Here is a 12,104-nt window from a genome sequence, read left to right as displayed (position 1 = left end):
CATAGGCACCAGGCCCCACTGGCTCAGTGAGTCCTGCCAACAGGTGAACGAGCTTGGGAGAGGGCCCTAAGCTCCAGGGAGACTGCAACCCCGTGCCCCGCTGGCTTCAGCTTGGGAGACCGCATGCTGGGGACACAGTCTGGCAGTGCCCGAACTCCCTCCCATACGGACAGGATGGAGATCCGCTGTTTTAAGTCGCTACATTTGTGACACTACAATCTTGTTTAGTGGCTACAACGGTATCGCACGCCAGGCATGAGCCCTCTTCACAGGGAGGAGAAACTGAGTCACAATGGCTAAGCTGGTGGAACAAGCGGCTTGCCCCGTTCCACCCAGCCTCAGACGATGCCCCTGCGTGTCGGGAGCATGTCCCCTGAGATACTCCCCGTTCCAGGGATGAAGTGAAACTGCTGGTTGGTCAGAAACATGGTCTCCCTCAGCCTCTCCCCCCCTGCCTGCCACCCCGTCGGTGTCCTCACCATGGGGGGGTCATGGAGTCTGTGACGTCCCCGTCCCTGTCCCCGTCCACCCCCATCCTATGACCTGTTCAATGCAGATTCATTTATTCACTGTTCAGCGGGAAGTAAAGCCCCCATGTTCCTCCCCAAATGCCTCCAGCACCCTAATCAGCCTGTGGACCATGAGATTATGTTCCCTATAATATAATGAAAAGGAAAAATGGAAAGGGGAACCAATTTCCTGGCAGGAGGTGTCTTAACCACATTTCCCGGCAGCTGGCCCCACGCGGCGGCCACGTGGGAGGGGACGGGCCGGGCTGCCTCTGTGATCTCATCTGCTCCTGCATTAGGGTGTCTGAACTCCTGAACCCATACTCCCACAGGGCACAGGAAAAGACAGCAATTCAGGATTTCATTATGAAGCGCGCTGTCTGACAACAGAATTCAACTAAGCAAGTCTAGTTCTCAGCACTTGCAGACCTCACGATTCGTAGCTGGGGGCTGGTGGTGGACCAGGGGGAAGCAGTGCCCAAACGGGACCTGCATTGTCCGTTCCCAAGAGTACCATCCATTCCCAAGTGCACTGTTCATCCCCAAGAGTACCATCCTCCTCCAAGTGTACTATCCATTCCCAAATGCACCATCTGTCCCCAAGTGCGCCATCCATCCCCAAATGTACTATCCATCCCCAAGTGCACTGTCTGTCCCCAAGGGCGCCATCTGTTCCCAAATGTACCATCCATCCCCAAGTACGCCATCTGTCCTCAAGTGCACCATCCATTCCAAACGCACCATCCGTCCCCAAGAGTACTGTCCATCCCCAGGTGCAGTGTCAGTCCCCAGGCTTGGACCTGACCTGTCCTTTGGTCAGGATGGATGGTCCAGGTGACCAGTGATCCTAATCATTGCAGGGACACCTGCCTGTCTCTACCCCAAGCCAGCTCAGTACCCTCCCTACAGCTGATAACAAGCTATGTGACCAGCTGAGCTGTTGATACTGGGACTTCTGAGTGTCAGGACGGCAGCGCCCAGCCTGGGGGTGGGGGGGAGCGGGTGGGGAGTGGTGTCTACCAGGACCAGACATGCCAGACAAGGCGGTGAAGGAAGGGGTTGCTATCAATCGGCTGGTGTGTCTGCACAAATCAGGGAAGTGGGTGGGTTTTCTGCTGACCCCTTCCCCAATGCAGAGCCCATCAAGGGACCTACCAGCTGCAGCAGCAGTCCCCAGGGCTGTCCTGCGGGACTCTCCAGGGACGCAGAGCTCAGTGAGGGTGTCCTGTCCCGCAGGGGAGAGGCTGTCCATCTGCTCTTCTGGAGGGGGGTGGCATCCAGGGGCAACCATGGCCTCTGGGGAGGCGTCCTTGGCACAGGGTTCATCCGTGAAGGTTTGAGCACATGGGACCTGAAGGGTGCGTGAGGTTTTACTAGGAAGGGCAGCTCCCTGGCACGGGGGTCTTTCCATCCTAGTCTGAGGGTTTCCAGACCTCACGGGAGCAAATGCTAGGCACTCCCTGCTCTGGCCCCTTGCAACTCAGGTCCCTTTATTTGCAGAAATCCTGCAGAGAACCATTTACTGCCCACTCTGTATCATGTGTCCGTGGAAGGATGGGGGGCTCTCGAGACCCTGGGCCACTCACTGTACAAGGGAACACATCTGACAGCTCAGGGCTCTGACCCACCTAGAGCCTGAGGCCCCAAGGAGGCGGGTGGGGGAGCTATTATCTGGGCGGGGGGGAGGGGATGTGTTGTTCTAACTGCATACACCTTAATACTCCCGGAAAGGTGAGCGGGAGCATCGCAGGACCCCTGGGGGCCCCTCGGCTGCAGCCCCAGCCCCTCCTCCTCTACCCTTCCTCTGGCTGGCAGAAGCTTCTCTCTGTTGTGCCCTTGCCCCCAAGGATACAAGGTACTGAGGGTGTCTGGAAGTCACATGCTCCAGCTCCTTTCCAGCTTGAGGGGGCAGGGAGGAAGCGGTCCTCAGGGCCCGGAGACCACAGGAAGCAGAGGCCACAGGGGCTGGTCTTGCAGCTGGAGTGGGACTTGTTATCCAAAGACCTCTGCGGTGCCGGCTTGCTGCCCTGCTGTCCTCTCCCCTGAAGCAGTCTGCGGATCAGCCCAGGCAGACACAGCCCCGCCCAGCTTGGGCCTGGAACTGCTGGACGGATGCCCAGGCACCTATCAGGCCCTGAGTCCAGGACAGACAGCATTCCTCTGGCCTGCTCCCCTGACAAGCAGCCCATCCAAATTCCCGGGGCCCCTCATTCGTCCAGCCTTGGTTCCCCTCCTGCACTCCACTTTTCCAAGGGGCCAGCCCTGTTTCTGCAAAGATGGGGTTGTGAAGCTTCTGGATCCTGTGGGATCCCAGATCCTCAGCACCCCAACTCCCTCCCCCCTCCCCCCAGCCCATCAGGCCCATCAGGCCTCCTATGGCCATCGGACTCCTTCCCAGAGTGCCGTCCCCCACCTGGGGCCCGAGCACCTGTCGCTCAGGTTATCCTGGGAAGGACGGGGGCAGAAACGAGAGCCCACTGACCTGCAGGCTGTCCATGGCTGCTGGCACTGGGGACGAATCTGGGGGGTGACTGCCAGACCAAGTTGAGTCGTCAGAGTCAGCCTCAAAGTCCAAGTCGTGAATGGAGAGACGCTTTTTCTTAGGTGCAGATGTGGGCAAGAGGAGCAGAGTCAGGGTCAGCTGGATGGCAAGGACCTGAGACCCTCTGCCCTGGGCAGGGTGAGCGCCCTCAGGGGCACCCTCACCTCCCACCCTAGACACAAACCTGAAGGAGCTCAAGGCAGCACCTCAGAATGCCCTGCAAGGTCTGCCTCTTTAGCCTCTCTTAGAGGAGCGGAAGGAAACACCTGCTGGACCCAAGGGGCCCAAGGCTGCTCCGATGTGCCGAGGACACGGCAGCCTCGGGGTGGGGGGCGGGGAGCACAGGCAGGCTCATCTGGGGCTCACAGATACTTCTTTCCCTTGAGAGGTGGGGGACGGATAGTTCAGGCAGGTGAGGGGCACCCCTGCAAGGTCCCAGAGGTGGGGGAGAACTCCAAGTTGTCCAGATGAACAGCACCCACCTACTGAAATCCTCCCTCACGCTAATCTTGATGCTTTAACGGCATGATATATGGAATATTCCAGACACTGGTTAGTATTTAAGCTCTCTGAGTGGCACGTCTACAATTTTCTCCCCGTAGACTGGCCAGACCTGGCCAGAACTGAATGTCATGGATCCTGGTCTCCTCTCGGTGTCTCCAGCTAAACTCCTTGTCTCCCCCGCCCCAAAAGGCTCCCCTTCTGTCATTCCCCTCTCCAATCTCCAGAAACCCCGGGGGGTACTCCGTTTGTCTGTCACCAAAAACATGTTATGAAATAAGTGAAGATGGAAATGAACCTAAAAGCAAGGCTTATGGCTGGCTGTAAAAAAAGTAAAATGTTCAGAGGGGAGTCAAAGAGGTTCTCTTCCCTGAAGGATACCAAAGCCACCTGGCAAGACAGCAGGGTCCCCTCTGCGACCCCTGCCTGCCCTCACAACCTCAGAGCGTGCTCCTGGGACCCAGACCGGACAGGTCGGGTGGGCTTCCCGAGGGCTCTGTCCGCCCCATAGTTTGCTCTGGGGTTTCTTATGGTGAGACCACGTGCTGAAGGCATGATCCCGTTTGGTGCTCGGTGTCTCAGACACTCTCCGGGCATGGCCAGGGAGGTAGGGTCTCTGTGCTCATGCTACGGTAACCGGTAAAGTCAAGGAGAACACTGAGGTTTTTAGGACATCAGAACCCCAGGCTCCAGCTGGGGGAGCCGTGGGGGTGACCGGGGAAGACTTACTTTGCTGCCAATGGGCTGGGCCTGGGCTGCTGTGTCCAGTTCCCCATCCTCATCTGTCTGCTCACTATCTCCACTGCCCTCGCCAGCGCTTGCGTCAGGCCCACCTGCAACAGATGCACACATGACTCAACCCGGGGAGAGAGATTGGGGGCCACCCATTCATCCACCCAACCCCCCACCCACCACCCATCTACCTACCCACTCCCATCCACCCACCTACCAGTCCATCCAACCAGCCCATCTACAACCCATCCACTCACCCACCTATCTGCCCACCCACCTGCTGACCTACAACTCATCCAGCCACCACCCATTCATCCACTTTCCATCCAACTATCCGTCCATCCACTCATTCATGCATTCTGCAAAAACGTGTCCACCTATCCACCCACCATGACACATCCAGGCAAAACCATCTGCTGGCCTTCCAAAGACCTATCCAAGCATCAGTTAGACTTGGTCTGAACCCCAGAAGAAAACGACTACTCTGCATCAGTTTTGTCAGGGATCATGCCAACGGGCATTTGTCCTCCATTCAGGGACTCCTTCTCGGGTAATCCACATCCCTGGCCTTGTGGTTGGGTGAAGGAGGCTGAGAGCAAAATCACGTTTTCTCAAACAGTCATTTCATGAGTTTATCTGCAGTCTGCAGACATAGCTTGGAAGGAGGTGAGCCTCAGCCCCAGGGCGCCCACCCCTCCTCCACCCTCCAGGCCCCCTGCCTCACCTGAGCACCTGGGCAGCCCCATCACAGCCTCTTCCCTCTGCTTCCCCACTCACACTAACCTGGCCCCTGTTTTCCTTTAGGTCTCCAGACCTCCAGGAAACAAGCTCTGGGGTTTTAGAGCATGGATCGTCGACCTTCCCTCAAGGGCCATGAGGACATCCCTGCACTGGGGGCACGTGAGCTGTGGGGCTGGGTCCACACGGGCTGCCCCTGCACACCCCCCAGCCCTCACTCCCTGTACCTTTGGGTCAGGGGAGGTCTCGAGTGTGAACGAGCCGGGCATTTACTGTACTTGAGAGTGCCCCGTGCAGCGGGCCCCCACACTAGGACCCATGCACCGGGCAGACAGGCTGATTATTTTCATTCTCTGGACTGTGAATCTTGAGGAGACTTACCCCAAACCACCAGACAGAAGACACTGAGCTGAGCTCTGCCTGCGTGGAGGGAATGTGCGCATGGCTCCCACAGGCCTGGGGCACACACGTGTGTCTGTGTGTGTGCATATGTATGCGGGTGTGGCCCGTCAGCATGGAGCTGCCCCCAGAACTGAACAGGACCAGGAGCTCTGCGCCCCTTTTGGTCACTGACTCCTTACATCTCTCTCTCCACTTGGGATGAGGGTTTAGCAAACCCGAAAGACGGTCCCTGATCCTGACACAGAAGATAGTTCTCAGCCGCTCTCACAGGGAGGAGGGAAACATCACAAGCCCTACGAGCTCCGAGGACTTACTGTGGATGTCAGGCGAGCCTCGCGCTCTGTCAGGTAAACCTGGAACCAAAGGAAAGGCGCTGGGAAGAAAGACATCCCCCGAGACCGCGTGTTTTAGCTCCGGTTTCCTCTCATTTCCTTCTCGGACCTGGGACGGCCGTCTCCGGTAGCATCCGCCCGTCCTGCTGCGGGGGCCTTGGGAAACGCCCCGGTTGCTCTGCAGGTTTACCGGGAGAACCCCCTGCACCCCCATTCCCCACCCTAGCTGACCAGTCTGCGTTTGGCCCTGGCCCACCAGGCCTCAGAACAGTAACTTCAATCATTTCTATTTTTTCAGTTTGACTACTTGAAAACACACACACGACTTTTCTTCCCCGCACCTTCTGTGACTCAGTGAACTGTGCTCCCAGGTGCCCCTGGGGGAGAATCCAGCCTGGGCATCATCCCTAGGACTCTGGGGCCAGTTGGGAGCAGCAGGGAGTCAGGGATCCTATTGTCCCACAGCGCCACCTTGTGGTGACAACTCTGACAACTCTGAAATCGGCAGGTGCGGGTTGGTGTTGGCTCCAGGAGCTCCGGACCTCGGCTGGGCTTCACAATCCCCACAATCTTTCTTAAGACACAGATTCCTGAGCCGGCCCAGTCCCTGGAATCGGCACCTCCCAGAGCAATACTAGGTCTTCAGGGGTTCCAACGTGGCCTCTGTGAACAGGACCGCCTTTGGGGTCGAGTTTCTCAAACGCTTTGCAATGTGGCTTTCTTCCCTGCTCCCTGGGGTTCGCACCCTTGAGCCCTGTGGCGGGGCCCAGACCTCCAGCTGCAGGAAGACCCCTTGGCCCATCAGATGCACAGGGAATGTTTGTGGAAATGAGAAGATCCAGGCCCCAAATCAGACGCCCAGGGAGGAAGGGCCTGGAGAACATGCTCTGTTAACCAGAGCCTGGTTACTTGACTAGTCACTGAGTTCGAGACTTTAGCTATGAGTTCTCAACCTGCTAGGAAACCTTGAAAGGTAGGATTTCAAGCAGTTTGAGTGTTGACAGCATTCAGGACTTCCCAGGGGGCCACAGAAAGCAGCCAACCTTGTACAAAACACCCGAGAGGGCCTGACAGGGGCACACACCCATTCCAAAGGATCTACTTGGTCCTGAAACCTGAAACACACATGGGAACAAAGAGTGAGGCTGGGGAGGGGTACGCTCCTCACCTGCCCCCTGCAGCCGTCCGCACAGGGAACGGATCACTTTGGCACTCCCGAAGCGCTTGAAGCGGGCTCTCAGGTGCTGGTGGTACCACTCCAGAGAGCCAATCTTCACAACCCTGCAGAGACAGGGGGCTCAGGCCGAGGCATGGCGCTGGGAGGCATGCGTCCATGCCCACCCTTCTTCAGCCAGGCCCCCCCCAGGAGACCTATCGGGCCCTGGTACCCACAGGGTCCCTCGGATGCCAGGCCATGACTCACCTGGCCAGGTGGCAGGGGTCACAGAGCCAGCCCTGCTCCTCCGGGTGAGCATGGCTGCAGTTCTGGCAGGTGAAGAGGCGACAGTCCAGGCACTGCCTTCTGGGGGTTGCAAGGAGCCGGTAGGGCTGCAGACAGCGGGCACAGTGGGTCTCATTCAGGTGTGCTGTGTCAGCAAGCAGCTCTCTCTGGGAGCTCTCCTTCTTAATCCGGCCCTTCAACCCCCTTGGGAAAATGTCAGAAACAAGAAATCTCTAAGACACCTGCCTTGTTTTTGCAATAGGTTTTAAGTGCTTGCATGCATGGATGTTCAAGAACACACACACACACACACACACACACACACACACACACACACACAGAATTTTCTCATATACAGAAAACAGGTAAGTCACCCCCAGGCAGCCCTCACTGTCTGCAGGGCCAGCTCCATGCTCCTGCTCTCTCCCGGGAGGTGAGGGGGGGTGGGGGGGAAGCCCAGCAAGTTGGAGTCAAACATGTACAGTTAGGGTATTGGAATTTAAACAACTCTATTTTTACAGAAATGAAGTTGCCTTTAAACATTTCCGTGCCTCTTCACAATCTGACATTCTTCCAGGCTGCATGTCCGTGACTTTCAGTGCTAAAGGGCCACAACCCATCAGGGCTTAGAATCACAGGCTGGGACAGTTGCCACCGCTTGTCCTCACCACCTCACATAACCCATAACGGAGAGAGGAGGGACAGAGTTCCGGAACCCCAGCTTGGGGACGGAGCCCGGAGCTTTGCTGATGCACAGCCCAGAGCTCAGAGACTGTGTTCCAGCACCCCGTTTCACCAGATGAGGCTGGGCCTAGCAGTCCCTAGCACCGGGGGGTCCAATGTTCCTCAGAGCAGAGTGAAGTTGGCGGCTCTGGGGAGCCCAGCAAGGCCACGGCCAGGTGGGATCCTGGGGGTGCACCTGGTCTGGCCACAGGATTATTCCCAACTCCAATTTGTTGCCCAGTCCAGCTGTTTGAGAGGAAGTTAGAGAAAAGAAAAAAGTCCAGGCGGTTCATGGGCTGGTCAGCGCTGCCACAGAGATGGCAGAGATAAAGCTCATCACAAGGGCAAGGCAGTGCTCCTCTCTCTGAGGCCCTGCTCTGCCTTGTGGCCTGAGCTAATGGTTCTGTGTGGAGGGAGGACGCCAGGCAAGTGGGGGTTGGGCACTCTCCCCAGGAGGTCACACAGAGTCCTGGGGACAAAGACGGGAGGTATCTCCTTGCAAACAGTTCGGGGTCCCTTCCAATAAGTGAGCAAGCTGAGCTGCCCACCTCCTCCCCCCAGTTTGTTCCCACACAGCAAGCCTGAAGTGGCCTCCTCTGGGAGGTGTCTGGTGCAGGAAACATCCAGCACTGGGCTGTCCTGGGAAAACCACAGCAGCCCCCGCCAGACCCTTCTGGTGGGCTCACCAAATCGAACCGACTGGGAAATGTCCCCTCCACGTCATGGACCCATTCCCTCTGTTCTGGATTTTAGAGAATGTCTGCCAAATGCAGTATTTTTAGTTTTCAAAGGGATCTACTTAATCCATTCTTAGTGACAAAATCAGAGGGACCCGGGAGCCACTGTCTTGTGGGAACTCGGGGCCTGTGGTTTCCGACGGGGATAGCCCAGAGCTCTTCTAGGAAGCTCTGGGACGGGACTCCCGGTTTTAAGTGTCATTGTCTACACTTCTCTGATTTCCCGCTCTCCACTTGTTGCTCAAACACTATGGAAGGTCCCACAAACAAAACTCTAGCCTCAGCTTTGAAAACCAAGCAAACATAGCCTCGTGATGGCCGCAGTCTAAGGGCAGGGCTGTCATCCACGGAGAAAGCTGCACTGACATCTTTGCTTCAAGCCTGGGAGCACAGGGACCTGGACCCCAGTGGGGAGGGTCTCTTGACCTCCTCCATTTCCACTTTGACAGTATCTGGATCAGCTAGAAAATCTAGAGACCACCCTTCGCCTCTCTCCCAGCGGAGTGGCCCTTATTTTGCATCCAGGCAGAACCACACCCCCAGCCCAGCAGGAAGGATGGGGGCCTGTAGGACACACCACATCCCGGGACCGGAAGTCCTCTGAGATAAGAGCCATGCAGGTGGCAGCTGGACACTGACATATTCCAGGGTCAATCACTCCGATCTGGAGTTGCATGGTGAGGAGTTGCGGGGGCAGAATAATGCACACACTCTGCTTGTTGCAAAATGGGGTTGACCAGATGTCTCTCCACAATGGCTGCATCGGCAGGCAAAAGACCAACACGCAGCTCAAGTCAGTTCAAGTCAGCCCCAGGGAGAAAACACCCTGTTTGTGAGCGACCGCCAGAGCTGGAAGAAGACTTGAAACAAGCGTGCTTGTGAGCTACCTGTGATTCAGGGAGAGGAGGAAATAAAGAAGGAACCAGGCTGAGATGGAAAGACCACAGGCTATGCTCACTGAGGTGGAGGAGAGATGGCCCCAACAATGATGGGAAGGGATGGAAACTCACAATGGGAGGAAGACGGGCGGAATGACCCCCGCACATACTGCGTACCACAATTTAGAACAGGGGTTCTCAAGGTGTGGTCCAGAGACCTCTGGAGAGTCTCAAGATCTTTTAAGGGGTCCACAAGGTCAAAACTATTTTAACAACAATGCTGAGATGTTACTTCTCTTGTTTGGCCTTTGACTCCTGCACCAGTAGCGGGGAAGCAATGGTGACCGAACAGCTAGGAATTCAGTGTGGGTGAAGGCAGAGGCACAAACCGAACCAGCAACCTGCGGTATTTTCACAAGGTTAAAGAAGAGCATGTCTTTGATGAAGTACGTCCTGATTAGAGGCAGGTCCTTGATACCACAATAAGTTACTCATCTTACTAACCTTGACCCTTGAGCCGTGTCTTTGCAATACCCCACGTGAAGAAACGAGCAGCTCACACTGAAAGCATTTCCGTTCCAACCTGAAGCACGACCGGGGTCTTGACGTAAGGAGGCAGCCCGTTGCTGGAGTTCTAACATGAACTAGAATTTTTTTTCACGAAGCATCATTTTTACTTAAAAGCACAACAGGAAGCTAAACTCTTCTGTCTTGTGTGTTGGCCAGACGTTCTCTTAGAAATGAACACAGTGAGCTCGTCACTGAGAGGAAAACAAGTGGTGATATTTGTGGCCTATGACAAAACTCAAGCTTTCGAGCATGAAGAAGAACCTTGGGAAATTTATGTCTGCCACCATGAGCCTGACAGTGTCTGTCACCTAGAGGCTGCTGATGAGATCAGTGGTGATGATAATCAATGTGATTTTTTCGGCATATGATGAAATGTGTCACCATTTGGAAACTGTTTATGGTGTGACAGAACCTCACATGGATACAAGATGGGATCTGAGTGTAGGACAGATCAATGGAGTTTGGTTCACTGATACGCGTTCAGATCCCACTGTCTAACTACTTTAAGAAACCCCCAGTTGCTAGGTTCCCCGGTAATATGAAAGCACAGCATCTGTAATCATCTGGCAAGACCCCCCAAACCCACCCCCTTTTCCCAACTACACATCAACACGAGGCTAGATTTTCTTCAAATACTTCAGCCAAAACAACATATTCCAATGCATTCAAAACAGAAGCCCAAACGAGAATTCAACCATCTCCTATTACACCAGACATGGAAGGGATTTCCAAAAACACAGAACATGCCTGTCTTCTCATTTGTTTTGGAAAAAGTTATGTTTCATAAAAACGTTTACATTTAGCGTATAAGGGGTTTACTGTTGTTATTTTTCAATGGATCAATGAATATTTTAAAAATGCCTGGTTTTAATTTCTGATAGGGTAAATGTTGACTTATATAATCCATTCAAACATAAGCCCCTTGGGGTTCTCAATGATTTAAGAATGTAAAGGGACTCTGAGGCCAACATGTTTGAGAACAGCTGATTCCGGAGCACGTTTGCGGCCGCCGATGCAGAGCAAAGGGCTGAAGGGATGGGCACGTGCGGTGGCATCAGGGACAGATGGAGCAGAAGCTCCACAGAGGGGTGACCCTGGGGTCAGAAACCCACAGCACCGTGCTCTGCCCGCAGACTTCCAGCTTGCTCTGGGGTGCCAACATCTGGAGCCCAGAGTAGAGGGGAGATGCCAGCTGTCCTCAAGACAGGCTTAGTGGCCTTGCAGGACATTATGAGTCTGGTGCAAGGAATGCCCTTTCAAGATGGGACAGGGGAAGCGAGGTCCCCTCTTGGCCACAACTGGGTATGGAAGGGGCTAGGGGCAAATGAAGAGGGCAGAGCCATGTGTCCTTGCTCTCCCTTTCTTAGGTTGGGAGTCCGGAGGGGGAGTATGGTGGAAACGTGTGAGTACTGGGGACAGCCTAGGACCCAGGGTGCGGGTGCACCCTCTAGGATCAGAGAGGGAGGAGCACACAGTGGCCACGCACCTGTGTCCCCCAGCAGCCACTGAAAGAGGAATGAGCTTGGACCGCAGCTTCTGCTTCTGGCTCTTGGATTAGGTGATCTTTAGACCCTGTCCCTGGAGGACAGCATGAGGTGCTGGGAAGCCCGGGGACTGGCAGTCTTGGGCATGGGAGAAGCCACAGCACGTGAGACTGACACCAGGGACCAGGAATCTCAGTGGGGGGAGCCAGCCCCTCCCAATGCCCAGCCAGGATGATTCACGAGCCGAGGTCCTCATTCTGGAAGCAGACCTGACCCTCCACTCTGTCTCAGGGACCAGAAAGGAGCCCATGGGCAGTGCCTACAGCCAAGATCCCAGCAGCTCTGTCCCCGTGAGGACCCAAAGCAGGGCGTGTGGGGACGATAAAAAGAAAGTTAAGACTAAGCCATAAAGAGTCAGAGGAAGAGAGCAGAGTGTCAGACACCAGAGAGGAAGCTGAAGGCTCCTTCTACTCAGGCCGTGAGGACCCATGAACAATCTCAGATGGGAAACTAAT

At 55.5% G+C, this 12,104-nt stretch overlaps 1 protein-coding gene across 4 annotated transcripts in view; it reads right to left on the bottom strand.

The window, feature by feature from the left end:
* The window catches only part of MLPH (melanophilin), a 42,998-nt gene that overhangs the window by 14,592 nt on the left and 16,302 nt on the right, over window positions 1–12,104 (bottom strand). For 2 of the 4 annotated variants that reach the window (XM_059393783.1, XM_059393785.1), the window contains exons 3-8: window positions 7,180–7,401; window positions 6,925–7,037; window positions 5,739–5,777; window positions 4,282–4,385; window positions 2,992–3,108; window positions 1,665–1,860 (exon numbers count right to left, since the gene is read on the bottom strand). In XM_059393783.1, coding sequence (XP_059249766.1) covers window positions 1,665–1,860; window positions 2,992–3,108; window positions 4,282–4,385; window positions 5,739–5,777; window positions 6,925–7,037; window positions 7,180–7,401 — 791 coding nt within the window. The remainder of the gene's footprint in view (window positions 1–1,664; window positions 1,861–2,991; window positions 3,109–4,281; window positions 4,386–5,738; window positions 5,778–6,924; window positions 7,038–7,179; window positions 7,402–12,104) is intronic. The other 2 variants (XM_059393784.1, XM_059393786.1) reach the window with 1 other exon arrangement.

This window comes from Mustela nigripes, chromosome 3, assembly GCF_022355385.1.
Source record: "Mustela nigripes isolate SB6536 chromosome 3, MUSNIG.SB6536, whole genome shotgun sequence".
Classification (NCBI taxonomy): Eukaryota; Metazoa; Chordata; class Mammalia; order Carnivora; family Mustelidae; genus Mustela; species Mustela nigripes.
This window is presented reverse-complemented; position numbering and strand designations above follow the sequence as displayed.